This window comes from Panthera tigris, chromosome A3 (assembly GCF_018350195.1).
Source record: "Panthera tigris isolate Pti1 chromosome A3, P.tigris_Pti1_mat1.1, whole genome shotgun sequence".
Classification (NCBI taxonomy): Eukaryota; Metazoa; Chordata; class Mammalia; order Carnivora; family Felidae; genus Panthera; species Panthera tigris.
The window spans coordinates 115,946,087-115,967,230 of record NC_056662.1 but is presented as its reverse complement, the minus strand read 5'-3'; the positions used below and the strand labels follow the sequence as shown (position 1 = coordinate 115,967,230).

Sequence of the window (21,144 nt, the reverse complement as noted above, 5' to 3'; positions counted from 1 at the left end):
GGGGACATGGTCTGCAGATGAGTTTCCAGCTCAAGCCTGTGTAACATGGGACACAGCCAGGCCTGGGATTCTCAAGTGGCCAACAGGGGCCTTAGCACTGTCATCTTGTTCTGTTTACAGCAGTTGCCAGGGTTAGAGAGATGCTGCTTGCAGGCAGCAAGAGAACAGGTGCATAGAGCCATGTGGGGATGGTGACTGGAAGGATTCATGTTCCCAGGTGGAAGAGCAGTGGGTAAGGGCCCCGCAGCCCACCTTTCTGATTCTCCTCTCTGGGTCACCATCTCCGAATCTGTCATCCACAGGCTGAGGAGCCAGGCCAAGTCCTGAGCACCATGGGGGTAGCTTCCAGGAGGCCGTGGGTGCCTGAGCAAGTAAATTACATGTGTGCACCCACTGAGTGTGGGGGAGAGGGACAAAATCCCTGTTTTGCCCTAACTGGGCCCTTCCAGGGAGGCTGCACGCCCCGCTCCCCTGCTCTCCCACCCCTCTCTCTGCCGTCCTTCATCATTACTGAGAGATTAGGACTGCAAGCTTCTCAACCAGCCACTGGGCTTCTTAGCATGGAAGGCATGATGCACGCTGGAGCTGGAATGGTTTCTAAATAGAAGAGTCTCTAAAGTACACTGCAAGGCAACGGCAGTGGCAGCTGCTGTTTAAAAGAGTTTGATTGACACTGGGAATTGCACATATTTTGAGTCAGGAACACTCCTAACAATCAGGGAAGACTCAATCAGATGTCGGATCAGATGTAAACATGCAATGCTGCCTCTGTCCACTCGAAAGGCCACACTGCCAACCCTTGCTCCCCAAATGCTCCAGACTCCTGAGGCTGCAGGAAGGGACACGGGGGACAAAGGTGGCTCATGCTGGGGTGTGGGGAGGGCAGGGGTGAGGCAGAGGAAGTTTGTGAATGGGGTCAGGGGAAGGTAGGTGTTGGGGCAGAGAGGGGGCAGCAAAACCAATCTGGGAGTTTCTTTTCTGTGGGAGGCACTAGCCAAGAGGCCAGATGGCCATCGGGACCACCCAGATCCAGGATTTTCTGTTGGGATGGTACCTGGTTGTGTGTCTTTAGCTGAACTTCATGTGAAGAAGAGATTGCTCCTGGCTCTGCTCCCCACTCCCTGCTGAAGATGGGTGAGGCCTTCTCAAGGCTCTCAGTCTTTCTGGTGCAACCAGTCTTTCCTGTTTTGGTCTCCTGTACAGATACCAAGTCACTCTCCAGGGTCAGCTGTGGCCTCAGGTCTTGAGTTCTAGCATATACCAGATGGACTGCTTTGGGAATGAGGGAAAGTTCTAGCATGTACCAGGTGGACTGCTCTGAGACTGACAGGAAGTTCTAGCATGTACCAATTGGACTGCTCTAGAATTGGGGGAAAGTTCTAGCATGTACCAGGTGGACTACTCTGGGTCTAAGGGAAGGCAAGGTCCATGCCACATTACTACCAGGATTATGGGGCCAAGTGGTTCTAACAAACATATAGGTATTCCACTGCCCTTATCCCAAAGCCTTAGCTCTGTATGGAGAAAGAAAGCTGAGCCCCCATGGCTGGTAGAGCTTAGCCCTCCCTCTTCATGGGCAGCCCAGTCAAGGAGAAGGGAAGAGCCAGCTCTTTGGGGATCCTCAAACTCCCTCACTGATCTGTGCTGTTTAAAAACATGGCAGCTGAGGTCTTTATAGCCTTAGCATGGATTTCTCTCCCTGCCACTCAATAGTTCACACCTGCTCAGTTCTTTCAATTTCTCCAAAGATGACATTTTTGATTGCATGGGTTATTGTTGTTTTTTTTCTTTTTTTTCTCAGCTGGTGGGGTTTGGAGCTTGTTGATACAACAGACTTGGCTAGAGATCTTGGTTGGAGCCTGTCTTTGCCTAGAGAACACACCCCTTGACTCTGTCATGCTCAGCTTTACAGAGAGGCCTGTTGAAAATTGGCCTCAGGGGATCCTGGGAGGTGGCCACTGGGGCAGTGGGCCAGGTTTAGAGGGGACGGCCTTGAAATTCGGTATCTCCCAGACTCACTGGGCAGATCTTTGCATAGAAAATGCTAAAGCTGCTCGTGCACAGCTCAGAAAACACGCAGTCTCGTTCAGACAACAGACTGCTAATGGACAGTGAATATAGTGCCTTATTTGCCACTCTGCCAGCCTTAGGGATTGACAAACCTAATTAAGTTCACTTAATGATTTTAAGTAGCTGACAAAAAGGTGTGTGTCTGAATGTGGACTGAGGGAATAGCAATGCTTTAGAGAGAGAGCAAGAAAGAATGGCTGGCTTGGGTAAAAATCATTTATTTAGCGGATGGGCACCGCGTCTCAGATTCCTCTGGACCATTTAGTGGGCTCAGAAGAGGGGGAGCGTTCTGCATTCCCTTTTGCAGCTGGGACTTGTCTGGGCTCTGGCTGCTTAGGAGAGAGAGGGCAGATACTGCTGAGGAAAAATGCTTTCTCCGATTTCTCACTGTGCACTTGATTTGCTCGGCAAAAGTCTTCTAAAATGGACTGTCACAAAGCTTGGGTCGCGGTATGCATTTCTATTAGAATAATGTATGTGATGAAAAAGCCCTGCCGCATCCATCCTATTATCTGCATAATTGACTTCAGTTACCAGTTGAAAAGGAGGGGCTGATGACCAGCTTTGGGATCCTGGGACCAGCCTGTCTGGGATCAACATGGCTAGGGCTGGACACGTGTGCCCCGCCTGACTCTAGAAGCCTTTGGCTCTCACACGGTAAAGTGGGCCTGGACATTAAAGGCCAGACTCAGTAGTTGGGAGCACCCTCTCTTCCTGCTCAGCCCCGACTCTCAGAAGTAATTTACCATCTTCTGATTTGGTTTCTCTCTGGGCATAATGACACCAAGAGCAGTGAGGAAAAGTCCATACAGAGTGATTCCAAGGTTGCCAAGGGCCATAGAGATCTTTCGCAATGAATTGGCTTCTGTGAGGGAGCCCTTTGCGGTAGAATAGGGGAGAAAATGAGTTTTCAGCCAGACTGAGCAAGCACGGAGAATCACTCACACTCTTCAACAATCTCAGTCCCAGGCTTCCAGGCACTGGCTGTCTGTGACTAATGGTTCTGGTTCCCACATTTGCCCTGGCCCGCCACCAATCCGAAAGGTCGCCTGCCACATGGGTGTTCCACCAGACTTCAGGGCGGGGAGAAGCCCTTCTCTGGCAAGTTCCCATATTGCTTTTTCATTTTCTCATTCTGGGTCATGTATATTAAGCTCTTCCTGGGCCGTAGGAGCAACTGGGCGCCTGGAGGGCTGTCCAGAGCTAGAAGGAATCTGCAGTCATTCTTTCCAAGAGACTGAGAAGTCCATTCCACCTTCCAGAGACATTTCTAACACTGACCTCTTCCTCTTCCCTTTGCTGCTGTGTCAGCTTACGGTTTGAGAGCTGAGGTAGTGCCAGAGATGGAGGTGCCCTCCATGGTGGGAAGACAGAGGAAAAGGGTGGTTGCTGGTTTCCTTCTATCCTGACAGAAATATCTTTATGAGCCTGAATTAACAGCTTTCTCTGCTTGGTGAGGGCTGAGTTTCAAAAGGTAGAGTGGAGTGAATTCTGGGCTACATAGTTGGTAGGACTCTGGGCAACTGAAATTTGTTAGGCACCATCTTTTTTTTATTTTATTTATATTTTTAAAAGTTTATTTACTTATTTTGAGAGAGAGAGAGAGAGAGAGAGAGAGAGAGAATGAATATCAATCCTAAGCAGGCTCTGAGCTGTCAGTGCAGAGCCCGATATGAGGCTCAATCCCACAAACCATGAGATCATGACCTGAGCCGACATTGAGTCATATTTAACCAACTAAACCACCCAGGCACCCTGGCACCATCTTGGTTTTTTAAAAAAATACCTATGTAATGTGGGTATTTTCACAGTGGAAGCTTTTCTTTAACATGGGAGATTCTGATTCATTGTTCCTGTTTTATATATATTTTTAGAAATCTGTGCTTCCTCAGGTAGTGTTATAAATTCCATATCTCCCCCTCTGGCTTTGAGCAAAGATTATTTGAGCACCTACTATGAGTTCAGGCACGCTGTCTGCAGCTGGGAATATAGAGATGCACAAGAAAGACATCAACCTTGACCTTGAGGAATTCATATGACTTGTGATTCATATTATTCAGTGACTAGGGTATTTCTAAACACCTTTTTAGTTCTGCCCCTATAGAGCTAGAATGTACAACCTGGGGAAACGCTGAATCTGGGTAGTGAGAGAGAAGTTAAGAAAGACTTTGAAGAACTGAATGCCTAGGATAATGGTAGGGCTTTGGACAGAAGAATCACACAGGAGGGAGCATATTGAAGGTGTGGGCAGGATGCCAGTCAGGCAGCTAGAAACCCAGGTATGGGACTCAGGTGAGATAAAGATGATGTGTCACCCGCACAGAAGTGAGAGCGGAAGTGGTGAACGCCAGTGAGGTCCTAGAGAAAAGCATGTATAGAACTGGATTCTGCTTTGTTTCAAATATCAGCAGCCCAGTTATCCCCTAAATTCCAAACTTTGTGCTTGAGGAGAGAAGGGCCAAGAACATAGGTTTACATTTTCAGAGGCACTAAGAGTTATGAAAAATATGTGCATCTGTTGACTTGTAAATTGAGCTGTGGCTATTACCAAGAAAATCTTGAGCTGATCCAAACATCCTGCTATTCTAAAGGGGTTCACTTATTGCCATTTTGAGCGACTACTTCTTAAAACCAGGCTCACAGGCAGGATCCGTCTCACTGTTTTGCACTCTTGATTGTAGAAACTTAGCAATCAAAAGCAACAACTTGTCCCAAACGTCACAGTAAATCAGTGTTAGAAATAGGATTTAAAGCTCAGAATTGCTAATCTACTCTTTGCTCCAGTGATCTGGGATATTTCCTGAGAAAGAAACAGGACCAGATCCTTTCAGAGTTATGAATGTTTGATTTGTATATATCTATGCCTGGCTGCACATTGCATTGCTGAGCCACCAGCCACATTTCTTCCACTATTCTCAGAGGGCCAGCCCAAGGCTGTCCTGGGCCAATGGTGCCATGTGGAAGGTGGCAGCCTCTTCTCCCCCAGCCCATCTTCCCCCTTTCTAAGTCCCACTTCCAGGCTCAAAGCATTTCACATTTGGTCCCTCACAGAGCCTTCAATAGTCTCCTTGTTCTGGTTTCCCATCTCTGTGCTCAATGGCTATTACCCACAGTGCAGAGTCCAAAATATGTGGCCTAATATCCTTGCTCACGTTCTCCCAAGGAGATTGCTCAGGATTCTCTGATATGACCTAGTTGGCTACTCTTGAACCCACATAAAACATTCTTGCCTATAAGCCTCCACTCACCCTGATGGCCTTCTTTGGAATGCTCTTATTCCTTTCCCACTTCAGGAAGATCTAAATTTTCCACAGGGTCCACCACCTTATAATAATTCGTGTTCTCCATTTCATCCTCCCTGACATGGAGGTCACCATGCCATCTGAACACAGACCATGCTGTCAGCCTCTGCACAATACTTCATGTGTTGCTGTTTCCCTCTCATTGCATATGCGCAGTGTCTCCCCCAATCCCCTAGCATGCAGGCCTTGTGACTGGCAAGAGGCTGGGCCATATACCCCTTTCCATCCTCTGTGCTTGATGGGGGCTTAAAATATGTTTGCTGATGATGTGACAATGACATTTCCCTAGTCACTCAATTCCCTGTCTTGCCCACAAGACATCTGAATCTGACATTTTGTGTCAATGACTTCCAAGTGTGGTCAAATATCAAAATTGCTTTAAGAAAGGAGAAATTCAGTAAAAGAAATTCTGGGGTGATTTCTGCCAAAAAGTAAGGTTTTGCTACATCATAAAATTTTGGGAATGAAACATTCATGCTTTAGAATAGATCCTGGAATTGATTTCAGCCTTGAATTATGAAGGTTCTAGGAGAAGACTAATCAATGGTCAGAATAGCTAAATAAGGAATTGGTATTCTCAAGTGACACTCTGATAGATGCCCAGAGATAAAGGCTGTATTCCTTGGCTTATTCCATGATACATCATTTCCCCCCCATCAAATTCATTTTCCCTTCTTCTGGGCACAGAGCTAGACTACATTTCTCGGTATCCCTTGAAGTTAAGTATGATCTTGTGACTGAGTTCTAGCCAATGGAAAATGAGATGAAGTAATGACTCATAAAAATCTTCCTATATGAGAACCCCTCCCATGCCCCTTCTCCGTTGGCTGTCTTAATGCAAAGGATTCCAAAACTGGAGAAAAGGATTGAGCCACAGGGAGAAGGAGGCTGGGCCCCTGAAGGACAAGATGGAAAGTCACTATTCAACTAGCACACTAAGTTTGGATTTCACATGAGCAAGAAATAAATTTCTTTTGTACATCCTTGAGGATTGGAAGTTTAATGTTACTTTGAGTAGTGTTACCCAACTAACATATCGTGTAGCACAAACCTATTTGCTTAGGTGTTCTCCATGTATCTGACATGGTTGGGTTGATGACTAACTCACTTCTTTGAGTAGGATTATGGGTAAAGTTAGCCCTTATCTGGCTGCAGGACTCAGAAGTACCCTTCCCTCACAACTACAATCATCACCTAGTTCACACTTTATACCACTCGAGGACTAGGGACATGCCTGAGTAAGGCAAAGTGGATTCAAGGAGTGTGGTCTAGTGCTCTGGGATGCTAGTTTCCTCATCTCTCTGGGGAAGGTAAGGAGAGCAAAGTCAAGTTTTCCATGAAGAGCTCTGAGCTTGCTGGGTTTACTCAGTGCTATGCACCCTGCTTCACCTAAATTTACCCTGGAGCCTACCATTTTCTCCTAGTGCAGAAACTGACTCAGGCTGATGTGAATAAGCATGCTGAGATCCCCAGCCCCTGTAGCTTCAGGAAGGGACACTTGCACTGTCACAGCTGGTTAGGGGCAGAAAACACCTTTTTTTTTCTTTACCCACTATGAAAAGGGCCCTAAAGTGCTGGGTTTTTTGCCTGTGTACATGGACTCAGGGCAGTCAGACTCACTCAGGACAGGTAGGCACCTCCTGAGAAAGCAGACCCTTGAGATCTTCCCCTTCCCTCTGCCCTCACCTCTGACTTTGAAGCCTATGGAGCCACTCCCGAGTGAGTGCCTGATGTGCATCTGTTGGTAGTGAGTGAATGAACAAATGCAGGCTACCCAAGGTGACAGTCATTGCTCTTCTGTTGGCATGGACATATCTGGCAGAGGGAGAACCCCAAACTGGCTACCAGAGAGGAGCCTGTTTGGAAGTGAGGAGCTCCAACAGCTGTGGCTTATTGAGCCTCATGCTGTTCTCTCTGTCTGTACTTCCCTCTTCTCTGGCTCTTACTGTCCTGTGATACAAAGGTCTGTTTTCCTACCAGGCTCCCCCTATAGATGATATTCCTAGAGGGCTGAAATACATTACTTGTCCAGGTAAGTTTGTCACTTGACACCAAGTAGGGCAGTAAGTGTTGGCTGGATAAATACATAATATCTGGATGATTTTGGCGGTTAGTACCATTTTACACTGGAGCTTCCACAGGTGTTCTCTGGTGGACTGAAAGGAGATAGAAGGAGCTCTAAGAAAGAGCCTCTATGTTTAACTACCTGTAGGACCTTGATTTAACCCCTCTGTGCCTCTGTATTCTCACCTGAAAATGGGGATGACATCTCCCCCAGCCACCCAGAAGTGTGGGACAGAGTGGGCGCCTCGAGTTGTGAGGGGGTAGAGCACTCTGGGAGGCAGGTGCAAGGCTGCTATGGGCAAGGGACATGGGGCAGAGTGTAGGGTGGTCCAGGAGCTGTTGTGACCATGAAATGTAGCCTGTCCAGCAGAGGAGTAGCAGACACTGGTGTGTGGGGTTTGCAGGGGTGACATCTTCTTCTTTCATAGGCATCTCTCCTTTCTGGGGAAGGACTGGTGGAGGCAAAGCAGCTATAAATGGAAACTTTCACAGAAGGGAAGGCAGGCATAAGGTGAAAAACCCAGGCAGGGCCTGACCTTTCACTGGCTTCTCCTGGGGACCATGTAGGCATTATATGACCTCGACTTTCTGTGTCAGTCCTTATGGAAGTGAACTGTATTCTCTACCAGAGGGTGGTTTGTTAAATGTATAACTAAATGTATTTTATTTTTATGCTTTTGTTAGACATGGTACATTACTACATTTGCAAATGAAAAATACCTATTAGGACTTATGCTCTAGCTCTGAAGTGGAAATAGTCAAAGGCATGCTAGAGTGGTGACTTGAAAAACCACATGGGGAAGGGGCCATTGTGTTCCAGAAGAAAAAGAAGAGAATCTCCCTGTGCTGGTGATGCTGCCTGGGCTGGAGATGAGAGAAGGCAGGCAGGTAAGGGTTGGGTGGGAAATGGTCTTTAGCAGGAGCTGGGCTGCAGAATTAAGATGATGGGTTTCAGTGATAGATGGTGAAAAGGGAAGACAATAAACTAAATCAGAATGAATAAGGGGTGTGGCCTAAAAAATCCCAAACCAAAATGTTTTGTTAATAACAATGGCTATCACTTATCAAGTTTTCTATTACATGCCAAGCACTGTGTCTTCATTTCCTCAGGCATGTACATAGAAGTAGACCAGCCTAAGGGCTAAGAGAAAATTATTTAACCTCTTTAGACCTCATATTCCTCTTATAAAAAGGGGGATTAATTTTGGTATCTATCCCAAGGGATGTTTTAAGGATGGAATGAGATAATGCATGTTAACTACTTGTTACAGTGACTGGCATTAACAAATGCTGGCTCTGGTCATTATCATTTCTAACTCTTCTCATGGCTCTATGAGGAAGCTTTGGTTCAATTTACAGATTGGTTCAGATTAAAAAAAATCTGAATTAAACACAACTTTTTAGGAGTGTGTTTAGACCTGCAAACTGAGGTTCATTGGAAATTTCTGGATTTCCTCTCCCTGGAAGTTAATTGCCTCTCTACTCAGGTAATAAATGATGAAAATGCCCCTCTAATGTCTTTCTCATCACCGAAAGATGCTACACAAAGGGGCAGTATTGTTACTGATAGCACCCTATGTAAAGTGGAGATTCTGTGGATGAGAAACAAGAATGGGATATGAGAAAAATCTTGGCTCTGTGGAATTTGGCCTAAGTACATAAAGACATAACTCTCAGTTTAACTGATTCCATTTGAAAGATGCATTTGTCAAACACACTACTTGTCTTTTAGGACAAAGGATACAAAAGGAACAGAAATCTAAATATCTCCAGAGGGAACATTTTTTCTTGTTAGACTATGTATATAGGATATGGCTAAAAGCCTTTATAATGATAATGCTGGGGAATAGAGCCTCCACATGAACATTAGGTTATGTACTTTCTATCTGGCTGTATGATGGCAGTGATTTGCGGGACAAGCTTTAATCCACGGTGTTTTGAAATCTATCTTGTAATGAGTCAAACTTAGCACCTGCTTCTGCTCTGTGAGCATGTCAGAGCTTAAGATGGTGTGGGAACATTGTGCTTAATTTACTAGGATATATTATTATAAAGAGGAAAACTAGGTGTATGTCCTTATAAAAGACTGACAGATTGAGGGAAGAGAACTTGCCTTTCTTCCATTTGAGTAAAGATAGAATTAATTCCAACAGAAAGAATGGCAATTGAATGGGGGAGAGAATAAAGAAAACTAGTTATATGAGGTGGCTGTAAAGTAATGAGATAACTTTTAAGCACACATTGAGCCAATATTTGAATTGGTGCTGCCCTTCAAAATTACCTTGAAAGAACATATCTGTATTCCAGGGATGTTGCCACTGCTCAAAACATCATGGGCACTACTCATGGAGATTTTTCTCGTTACTCTTTATAATATGGATTTATGGTTAATATCACTTCATAATGATGACAGACTATGGCGTTATTCCTATTCCTTTGCCTGTTTGTAAATGGACAGAAGAAATACCATTCCATGGATCAGTGTTTCCCCATCATCAGCCTTTATATACTGATGGCATATTCTCTGAGCTTTCACAGAAAGACTACTATGTGGTGGCAGCAATGTGAATATAGCTCTTTGCTCTCAAGTGCTCAGCTCTAGATCTCTCTACTCAAAAGGATTAGGGCACACAATTAGGATCAAAGTCTTTCTTATAAATTGATTCTGACAGAACAGTGACCAGAGATAAAGAAAGTCCAGGTACCAGCCAAGTCTCTAAAGAAAATTCCTTGCCATAAGAGTAATAAATGCTGGTTGATTGATGGGACACAGGTGTTGCTTTGGTATACAGAACACTTTGCAGCAGTATTTACTGTAATGTGATTTTATCTGTTTTGTTAGATTGAACACAGGAAGAATGTTAGATGGATTCCAGTAAGTGAAATTCTCAGTTAATTCAGCTGGAATTTGGAAATGTATGCAATTTCTCTCAACACATCATTCTGTAAACACATATTTGTTGGACATATGATGTGTTTCTTAGGAATGGTTCTAGATGTTCAAGGAACAGTGATATATAAGACAGATCTGAGCTCTACTTTGTTAATGTGTATATTCAGGTATTAAAAAAAATAGATAGTAAAGAGTGACAAATTATAGAGATATTTCAGGAGCCATGAGAATATATTGTAGGTGTACTATAGTCTAGAGGTCTTTAAAAAGTGAAGGAAGAGTGGCAGTTAGAGAAAAGGAAGGTAGAGGAAGAACATGTCATGTGAAGAGAATGGAAGGTACAAAAACCTGTAAGAATCTAGCAAAGTATAACTGAACTGAAAGAAGTATCTAAAAGATAGGAGCTCTTTAGAGCTAACCTGTAAACCCTAATAAAGCTGCTCCAAAAAACTCTATAATGCATGCAATGTAATGTAATGTTGGAGAACCTAGGATTGGAGGAGATTTGGGCCAACATTGGGAATAAAGTTCCTGCTCCTTCAAGGTCCTTGATTGAGGAGCTGTCCACGATGTGAGTGCTGAATAGCTGAAGTCAGAACTTGCCTAAGAAAGCAGGTGGTACAGGAGCTAATGACTACCTAAACGTGGGGGGAGAGGAGAGTTCTTCTTTGTCTTTTATCCATTTTCCTTCTCTTTCCCTTAAATATTTCCTTCCTCTACTTCTCCCTCCTCCCATTTTCATTTTCTGGCAATCTGGCAGCTATAGTTCACTCTCTGTAGGAGGAAAAGGAAGAATATGTTTCTTGCTCCTTCCCCTTAGAAGGAGTCTACACAACACTGATGACAGCAAATCCAGAAAAACACTCACCTCTATCATCTTTGGGTTGCATGACTAGTTATTATTGCTAAATGGTCCATCCCAGCCTCTTCTGAGGCATCAGGTGGGGAGATTATTATTATTGTTATTGTTATACTGTAGTTATTAGTAGTAGTTACCACTGACTGAGCACTTACTGTGGGCCAGGAAGCTTACCAAGAACTTTACTCTCTAAGCCTCAGAGTAAACTTTATTATCTCTGTTTTATACAACATACTTGACTTGGAAGATCAGTGGTTGTGACTTGTGCTACTTTTTTCCCAATAAGTTACCTGAGGCTACATAACTGAGGGATGAGGGTGTTGGATGTGGGAAATAAAATTCATTGATACTTACTATATATAGATGCTTTTGACAGTCATTTTATTTAGTCTCATAACAACGCTGTGAAGTTGTACTGTGATGATACTTTACAGATGTGGCCACCAAGGCCCAGAGAGGTTCAGTGATTGGTTGGGGTCACACAACTAGTGAGTGTCGGAGACAGTTTTAAACTTGGGACTATCGGATCCTAAAGCCTATGGTCTTTTATCCACAGTGCTTTTTTAGTTTTATGGGCCAGTCATCTCTACTGGTAAGCGATTTTAGCAACTGAAAACTGCCATGCCTCCTTCTCCTGCAGTTCCATTTACCTCTGTGTCTTGATGCCTTCTATATCATCTTTAGCTCTGGGTGGGGGGAGTAGCTTCCTACATCAGAGCATGTCAGTGGTGTGCAGGCTCCTGGTGAATGGAGTCACTTGTGTGTTCTGTAATTGCACACTCATTAGGTCACGAGGCATCAACAAACCAAGCTGGCCTTTGTCTGAATCCCCACTGGACAGTTTGGTCTCAGTACCAATATTGGAAATGTCAGTCTGGTAAACAGCCTTTAACAGGGAGGAGGGAGGCTGAGAACAAAGTCTCTTTCAAACAAAACTCTCACGGATGGGAGTGAACAGAGTCAACATCTTACTTGCTTTAAATCCCCTGGAGTGGTTATGAAAGAGAGAGGAGTTGCTGGATTGAAGAGAAAAAAACCCTTTTGATTCATCTGAATTAATTTAGCATCTCCCAGGAGGAAGGGCTCTGCCATCACCTTCCTGTTCGCCTTCCCCTGCATACAACTCTCACAATCCCGGAGGACAAAAGACCAGTCTGTGGTAGGGAGTGCCCACACTGCCCCTTCCTCCACTTTAATTAAATCCATTTGTCCTAGGGGTAGCACTGTGCCTCAGGATGTCCAAGGGCTTTGATCTTTAACCCACACACATCTGAAGGAGTGGGAAACTAGTGCTCAGAGTGAGGACAATCACTTCTTCCTATGACAGCACAACTGAAGTTATGAGCTCTTGGAAAGAGCAGACTCTGTGAAGTTTGAGTGAAGAATTTGAGACCCAACTTTATCCTTACAAAGCTGCATGCCAACTGGCATCACCCTCACCTTGCCTTAAGCTCTTTGTCCTCATTTTTTAGAGGCGAATTCATCAGGATGGTAATTTGGATGGGTTTTAAGAGTCTAATGCAGAGGAGCTAGGGTTGCTGGGTTTGATATTTAGCCTGTTAAAGTTGGCTTTCCCCCTCCAGATCCACTTATCTGCCCCCTTCTAGAAATAACTCCCACCCTCTGCCCTCTGCCTATTTTGTTCTGGGACAGATTAGCACACCAGCCATCAAGGGTTCAGTATGATTCATCAAGGAGTCATGTGAGCTGCTGTGCTAGGCTGGGCACTGCTTGCTCCAGGCTGGCTGCAGGTGGCAGACTGGTGCCATCCCGGGGAGACAAGTGGCAGTTGATCTCAGTGGTTACTTCTCCATTGCAGAGCCTTGCAAAGTCAATGATCTTCTAGTCCAACCCTCTCAGCTTAAAGATGAGGAAACTGAGACTCAGAGAGGTTCAAGGTCACAAAGCCACTAGTGATCGAATTTAAATAGGAGTCAGGGCCTCTGGTAGAATCACTCCTCTGTTTAGTGAAGAATTTACCTTCTCCTTCATCTACTTGCTTCAGGGACCTGACTCCACAAAGTCCTGGACTTGGACTGACCTGAGCACCAGTCCTCACTCTGATGCCAACTTGCTGGTGCCGGTAACTCTTTGGTTCTTGATGAGAATCTTGTGAAAGGGCAGGATGGGGAACATGATGAGGTCTGTACTACCTATGTCACAGATTTTGTTGTTAATAAGGGATAAATAAAATGTCAAATGGGAAAGTAAGGCAAAGTGCATTAATTAGGAGAAAATATACATATAAAGCCTGATTATTATTTGGCAGTAATATGAGTTGTTCAACTCATGAGTATGAGTTTTATTTCTACTAAAGATACTGGAGGCAGTGAATCAGGCCAGGCTAGTGATACAAGAGATAAGTGCTAATTAGCCTAGAAATCCTACAGAGAAACTCAGTGCTCCCTACAAGTCTGCAGAAAGTGGTGTGTGTGTGTGTGTGTGTGTGTGTGTGTGTGTGTGTATGTGTGTATGTATGTGTGTGTGTGTGTGTTCATATTTGTGTGTATGCACATGTATGTGTTCATCTGGATGCATGTCTTGGGTAGTGGGGATGGGGGGAGGGAAGACATGACTCTGTTCTGCATCTTGGCTGATAGAAGAAAAGAGAGTGACAGAAATGGGTGGAGGCTCACCTGTCAGCCACATCGAGAAGAGGCAGCACTGTCCACTGCCACAGGCTCAAGCCTTCATTAGTGGCAACATGCCAGACCATTCTACTTTGTTCCTTCCCAGTTTTGTTCTCCACCAGGACCAAGGAGACGTTTCCCTGCAAGACTCCACGGATGAGCCAGGACATTCGGAGCTGCAAGGGAGAGCAGAGCCAGAAGAACAGGTGTTAATATTAAAAGGAATCCTTAGGTCCCCTTCCTAGAACTCTCACCTGAAGCCTCAAGCATGTTGCTGGAGACTCAGCCAAGGTATGCCCAGTGAAGAAAGCTGGTGACTGTCTGATCTTATTCATTGTCTCTCCAAATGGCTTTCATTAAGATTCAAGGAGCTGGGCAGGGGCAATTAGGGACAAAATTTTGGAATTTTGTTCAGGTTGATCCTAAGTTTCACAAGATTCTGCATCTGAGGTGATATTAAGAATCAATGGGATATGAAGTGAACTTCTTAAAGGGGTTCTGAAGATTCTCGTCTGTGGCCCCGATTCACTTTGTGACCTTGGAGAAGTGATTTTATGACTCAATTTCTTCAATGCCTTAGGTATCATAGATTTTTCTTCCTCATTGAGACTCTAATACTCTTATCTGAAAGATACCATGCCATGTGTTAGCTAACCAGAGACTCTGTGACTTGATACTTATGGCCACTGGTAGGCAAAGGCAGGACAAAAGTCTACTCATCGAGATACTTTACGATGGTTATCTTTCAGAATTAGGATGTCCACTTTGACAAAAGGAAGCTACAATCATATATTTTCATTGTGTCTTTAGTAAAGGTTCCTATGGCATTGTTCCCTAGATATATGAAAAGGGACTATAGTGAATATTTCTGAAAGAGTTTAAGTGCAGTCATGCCCAGAATCAGTACATGCTATAAACAAGGTCTCTGATATTTTCGTTTGATAGAAACAATCTGTAAACAACATTTAAAACTTAGGACAACTATAGCATATAATTGCCCCAAATATTCCTGTTTAGATCCCGTAATTAAAAAAATGGCTGTTGTGGAATGAAAGGTAAAATATGTCCTGTGGCAACTGTAGTTTTCATCTGCTATGTGCCCCTTTTCTTTGATTCTCATTGTTTGAAGACATTCTCTTCTATAAATCGCCATTCCTTTGTCTCCCAGTCCCCAAGCTCATGGTTTGCGTGCAATTTGATCAAAGAGGTCATATACCATGAACTTCCCACTTTGTTGCACATGGCCTCTTAACTAACAAGGCCACACCTGGCACTGGGGTGCCCAGGTGCTGTTCTACTTCTGAGAGCCTGAGTCAGGCAAGCCTGGTCTACAACCATAACCTCTTCACTTATACCTTTCCCATTTCCCAAATCTGGTGTAGCAAATACTTGTCTCCAATGAGTACTCCCAGGATAATTTAACAAATCTGTCAATTGTTTTTTTCTGATTTCACGTGGCTTCCTTGTGCAATCTAGATGCCACGACTAGAAATTTTAATCCTACTAACTAAGCCCTCTCAGTCTTTAGCCCATGCCCCGTGCCCTGCTTGGAATATTGCTTGCTATATCCTTTCTCTCCTTTTGCTCCTTGGCCACAGAATATTTGATGATTTGGACTGCTGTGAAATCAGACTGTTGAACCTCAGTGCTCTGGATGGTTCTTGGTACTTACTCATCCACTGATTTCCACAGTTGACTTCTGAACACACATAGCACAATGGGTGTTTCAAACTCTTCCTCAAACACTAATGCTGTTACCTTTTGGTACACAACTCCTGATCCATTATTTTGATTCTTACTTTACTGATAAAGATTTACTCTATTAGGTGCAATCTACTTCAGCCTCTCTGCCTCCCTCCCTCCTTTCCCTTCTATCCTCTCTTCCTCTTCCTCCTCCTCCTCCTCCTTCTCCCTCTCCTCCTTCTACTTCTACTTCTCAGCATAGGTGTTTATTTATCTACCTTCTCTCTTCTTTTCCTGTCTTAGAGGAAGCTGTAACTTTCATTTTCTTCTATGTTAATCTCCCATATCCTCCTCCCCCCCCCCCCCCCCCCCCCCCCCCCCCCCCCCCCCCCCCCCCCCCGCCCAGTCCTTGCTCTCTCAATAACTGCTTCTAGCACCTTAAGACTCTTTGTACCTTTTGGATTTTCTGTCTACAGAAAAGATCAGCATTCACCCATCCCAGAAAAATATCCCTGATCCAGCTAGCTCCTCTGATGTGCAACCTATTTCTTTACCCCCATTCAGATGTTAACATCTTGGATAACTGGCATGTAACTGCTTTTATTTCCTTGTTGCCCATGCTTTCTTTAAATTCTCTCAACCTAGCTTTTATCTTCATTACTTTAACAAAGTAGCACTCACAATGTCCTTTATAGCTTGCTCTTTCAGCTCTTTCTATGGCCTCCTAAAGTGCCTCTCCCTCTCTACTTTCTCCCTTCTAACTTCTTTTGTATGTCTCTATCACATCTTCCTGTTTACCACTACCATCTGTGACTGATTTTTCAGTGGTTTCTCCTTATCAACTAATATCAAGGCATTCATGTTTCTTTATAATCTAAGAAAATCAGCTTTTTAGGCATTCAATGAATATTTATTGAGTACTTATGCTGATTCACATGTATCCTCCACCCTAGAATGGTCTAAAAGCTTGAGTTAGAGAGATCTGGATTCAAAAACTGTTGTTGTCACTTTGGTTCTTTTGAAGTGCAGTTCTGTATTCCATTAAGATGGAATAGGTTTAGGATTACAGTGACAATTTAATGAGATAACAAATAGTGTAGTAAATGTTAAAAAGGAATTTTGGCTGAAGCACTGAGGCAATAGATACTACACTTCAAAGGGAAGTCTGAGAACACAATGATGTAGGACTTTCAAGAGGGGTGGATGAAAACAGGTTACGCAATTCTTAATCTCTCATACATACTTGGATTTTTAAAAAAGTTGGTGGTTGAATACCAGGAGAGAGTTTTTTAGAATGTGCTTTTTGTATATCATGAGTTCCACGTCACTTTACCCTTCTGCAAAGAAGTTTATCTCTTCATCCCAAGTCAAGAGAGAGCAGTTTTAATGATGCCACCTTGAGCATTTACAGTTTGGGGAGCTCAGTAGAACGCTGTCTAACTCCTACCTGGAAAATCTAAAGTATGAACCAGGGGTTGGGTAGCTGCTCTGATGGCAGGACAAAGGCAAGGTGGAACCATTGGATGGCTTGCACTCTCAGACTTTGGTGGTGCACACATGCATGAGCATTACACATAGACTAGAGTGAGCTGTGTAAAAAGCAGCCCACGTAGACCATTTTAGATCTTGTCCAAGAGGGCTTCTTGAAGAGGTAAATAGAACTCAGAAGAAAGAAGCTGCAGGCATTTTGAGATGCCCAAGGGCAGAGAAAAGAGTAAGTGACCTCCTGGAATGGAGATACATATGCCCCAGTCAAGGTGAAAGACTCCTAGCAATAGTGGAGGGGGTGAGGAGAAATGTAGATCTCCAAAGAAACCACAAAAGTGCCCCCTGTGAAAACTAGTAAGCCTTAAATATTTGTCCTATCCAGAGAATACCAACGCCAGATCACCACAACAGTTCTGGTCAAGTAAGAGCTTTTTGCTTTCTTTGCCTCTTTTCCTTTCCCTGCATTAAAGGGTCACAAGTTAGCCAGATGACTGAAGAGGAAAGCTGAGTGAAGGGGAGAGAACCGTGACCACCATTTCCCTAATTTCAGGCTTTTCATCTATAGTAGGGTCAAGTGTGGCAGGGGGAGGGGAGGGAAATAAGCCCTAACTTTAAAGCAAGATTAAAGTTCTGATTAGATGGGCATTCTGATTTCTAAATAAGCCTGTTTTGTGTTTTGAAGTGATTAAAAATGGTCTGTATTACCTTAGAGCAACAGGTAAGTAGATTTCATCCAGTAGTCCACACATGGGGGCCCAGTGAATGTTAGTTCCTAGACTCCGCCACATCAGTCTACATGTCAGCTTTGCACCTGACATGGATTTTTCTGCTTCTATGGTTTTGATCTTTCCATTTCCTCTACGTGTTCTTTCCTTCTCACCATTTAAAAAAATTAAATATTTAATTTTCACGGATCTTTTCTTATCATCTGTCTCACAAATGACCTCCCCCTCCTCTGAAATCTTACAATTGAGGCTATTGGGACCATTATGGGACACAGCTCTGGTGGCTTTTCTTCCCTCTGTGGGCAAGTCCCTTCAAGGCAGGGACATCTTATCTTCTATTCATAGTAGTGGTTCAGTGAGGGCACATGGTAGGAGCTGATCAATATCAGGATAAATAAAGATGTATACATTTCCAGGAAGACCCTTCTGTCTTCACCAGGTCCCCTCTCAGGGACAGAAACCAACTTCCCACCTATGAAGCTCCTTAGCACTTTCTTGCACTTTAGGGATTGGGTACCAGGAAAGGGAAGAGGATCCACCCATTTTGCAGCTAACCAGCTGTAGTTGAAGTGGCCCAATTCCCAGTGTTCTTCAGAAGCTTTCAGTCTGAAGTAGAGTCTGCTAGTGGGCTGAGCATGTTGGTGAGATGTAGCCCTGTCATATTGACACTGGGGACATTGGCTAGCTTACTGCTGAGCTTTCTCCATCTTCCTGCACTATATTTTAGGCCAATAGGCCTGGGAACTGAGAACAGTACTGGCTGCCAAGGCATGGCATCACTAGCTCCTGAGGAGATCTACCAGGATCCTTCTTGGTACCAGTTCTTGAGGTGATTATCCCTTCATTCAACCTATATTTACTGCACACCTACTCTGTGCTACATTATTATATATACCTTCCCTGCCCTCATGAAGCTTATCAGCTTGCCAGGAAGTCAGAATTTAAATGAATAGCTGCAATTTTGCTGGGTGTAGCAAAAGGGAAGTAATCAGAGCCACTTGACAGCAAAGACTTAAAACATGAGACAATCAAGTCAAGACACTTGACATAAGACAGTCAGGACTTGGGTCAAGATGGCCACTTGATCCAACATTCAGAACTAGAGACAAATAGTAGAACTAAAAATTTGACTTTCCTTTCATCTTACAATACCATCACCTATGTTTATAGCAGAAAATATATATCTACAGCTACAACTCAAGCCAAGACACGCACTGTTTCAGTTTCCATAAAGTTTAGTTTTAGAAACAGGTGCAAAAGGCTTGGAATGAGATTGCAAACTGGCAGCCAGTGAATGGCTAGCAAAGTATGTTTTTCTGCCATTTATTTTTTTCACCCACCGAGTGTTTAGTAAGGTGGTGTATCCAGGTGATGTATTCTTCCTCAGATATAAGCAGTCTAGAACCTTTGGTCTTTCACTTGGCCTACTTTTCACCTGTAGTTATCACTAGTGATTCCAGATTCTGCCTCTAAAATGTCAGTCAATGCTTTGCTACTCAGAGGGTGGTTTTCAGGTTGGTATCATTGGTGTTACCTGGGAACTTAGATGCAGAATCTCTTGCCTGATCCCAGACTTACTGCATCAGAATCAGCAGAGAAGCAACCTCTGGAGCCTTGTTCCTGTGCTCCTATGACTCATCCCACTTCCTTTCCAGAATGCACTGAAAGCAATTGCCCTTTGCATCAACATTCATTCCTGGGTGGCCTATCAAACTCTCCTTGTTTCATTACCTGTTGATGATGGGATAACTTGGGGTTTGTGCTCCAATATTGAAGTGAATGAGTTATGTGACTTTAAGCCAACCACTTACCTCTCTGAGCCTCTATTTTCTTTCTTAAGCCAAATTTGTGATAATAACCATCCCTTCCCTGCCCACCTTAAAAGGTGGTCATAAAGACTGAAGTAAAGAATGTGAAATAGAGCCCACATGTTGTGAATGAAATGGTTGAGCCAGTGGTTTTCAACCTGAGCTGCAAATTGGAATCACCTGGGGAGTTTTCACACCTACTCATGTCTGAGTTCCACTCCAGAGACTCTGATTTAATTGGTCTTGGGTAGGTCCTGGGCATCAGAAGTTTTTGAAATCTCCCCAGGTGATTCTAAAGTACATCCTAGGCTGAGACCACTGGAGAGATGGGGCTACTTAGTGCAGGAGGTAGCCTGGTCTTCTTGGTCAGGGGTCCATTTTCATCTCAGACTTTGAGTAAGAGGCAATCCTTAATAACTAAAAAATAGCCTAAAATGTGCCCACAATCACCAAGGTGTACAAGAAGTGTTTTTCCTGCAAGGGGGAGGACACAGACTCAGCAGAGGGCCTTCACGTGCCTGCCACATCATCCTTTGGCCAGGACTGAGGACATTCCTGAGAGTGAGAGATTCATGGGCTGAGGGGAAGCAGTGATGACCTAAGAATACAAATGGGACCAGAACTATCCTCTTGGTCCTACTTACCAATTTCTTAGTTAGACATGGAGGACCGATGTCAATTCTTTCTGAATATCCCTTATTCATTATTTGTATCTAAATAGAGCATTTCTATCTAAATAGAGTAACTATTTGTGGTTCCCAGGGCAGACTGCAGGTTCAAGGCCCTCTCAAAGACTTCCATTTTCCTCCTAACTACAGTCCCAGATAAAAGAAGCCCTTTGATACCATTATATGTAGATATCCATGCCAGGTAGACCTGGCTTGCTATTGGGAGTTAAAGTTCAGGTGCTCAGAGTGGGCAAAAAACTCTTTTGGTATTTGATTTTAATAGGACCAATTTCTATCGGGGTAACCTATAGGATAAAGTATTTTGTTAAATGGCTATTTATTGAATGCTAGAGAGCTGTGCTAGGCACTTGTACATATGCTATCTCATTTTAAACTCACAACATTCCTTCCTGTGGATATTATCATACCCATTTTTCATATGTGGAATCTGAGGCTTAGATAGGTTAAGTCACCCATGGTCGCTGGGCCCATATCTGTGCTGTTTCTACCATATCTATAGCGCTACATACACGTAGCATGTTATGGTAATACTTAAACCTTTTGTGGGTGTGTTGTGAAGGTTTTCTAGATCCTTGTTGCTCAAAGCGTGGTCTGTAAACCAGCAGTACTGGCATGACCTGGGAACTTAAAAAAAAATGCAGGGTCTCAAGTCCCACCCTAGGCCTGCTGAATCAGAATTTATATTTTAACAAGATCTTAGCTCAGACATACCTTCAGAATAGAGGAATTAGGGAAGTAGTGGGTTTTAAACCTTTGTCTCTGCCAGACAATTAGTATCGTGTGTGTGTACAGACACATACATATATATATGTATATACATACATGTACATATATATGACACATGTATTCATGCAAATATGAGAAATCTTATTCAAATCCTAAATAATGTCTGTGAGAAATAATACTTGTTGGAGCCCATGACAATAAAAATGC

General features: G+C 43.7%; 1 protein-coding gene across 1 annotated transcript in view; it reads right to left on the bottom strand.

Moving 5' to 3' along the window:
- ALK (ALK receptor tyrosine kinase) overlaps window positions 1-21,144 on the bottom strand; it is a 673,858-nt gene that overhangs the window by 82,295 nt on the left and 570,419 nt on the right. Inside the window, exon 9 of the mRNA XM_042982239.1 lies at window positions 13,825-13,994. Coding sequence (XP_042838173.1) covers window positions 13,825-13,994 — 170 coding nt within the window. The remainder of the gene's footprint in view (window positions 1-13,824; window positions 13,995-21,144) is intronic.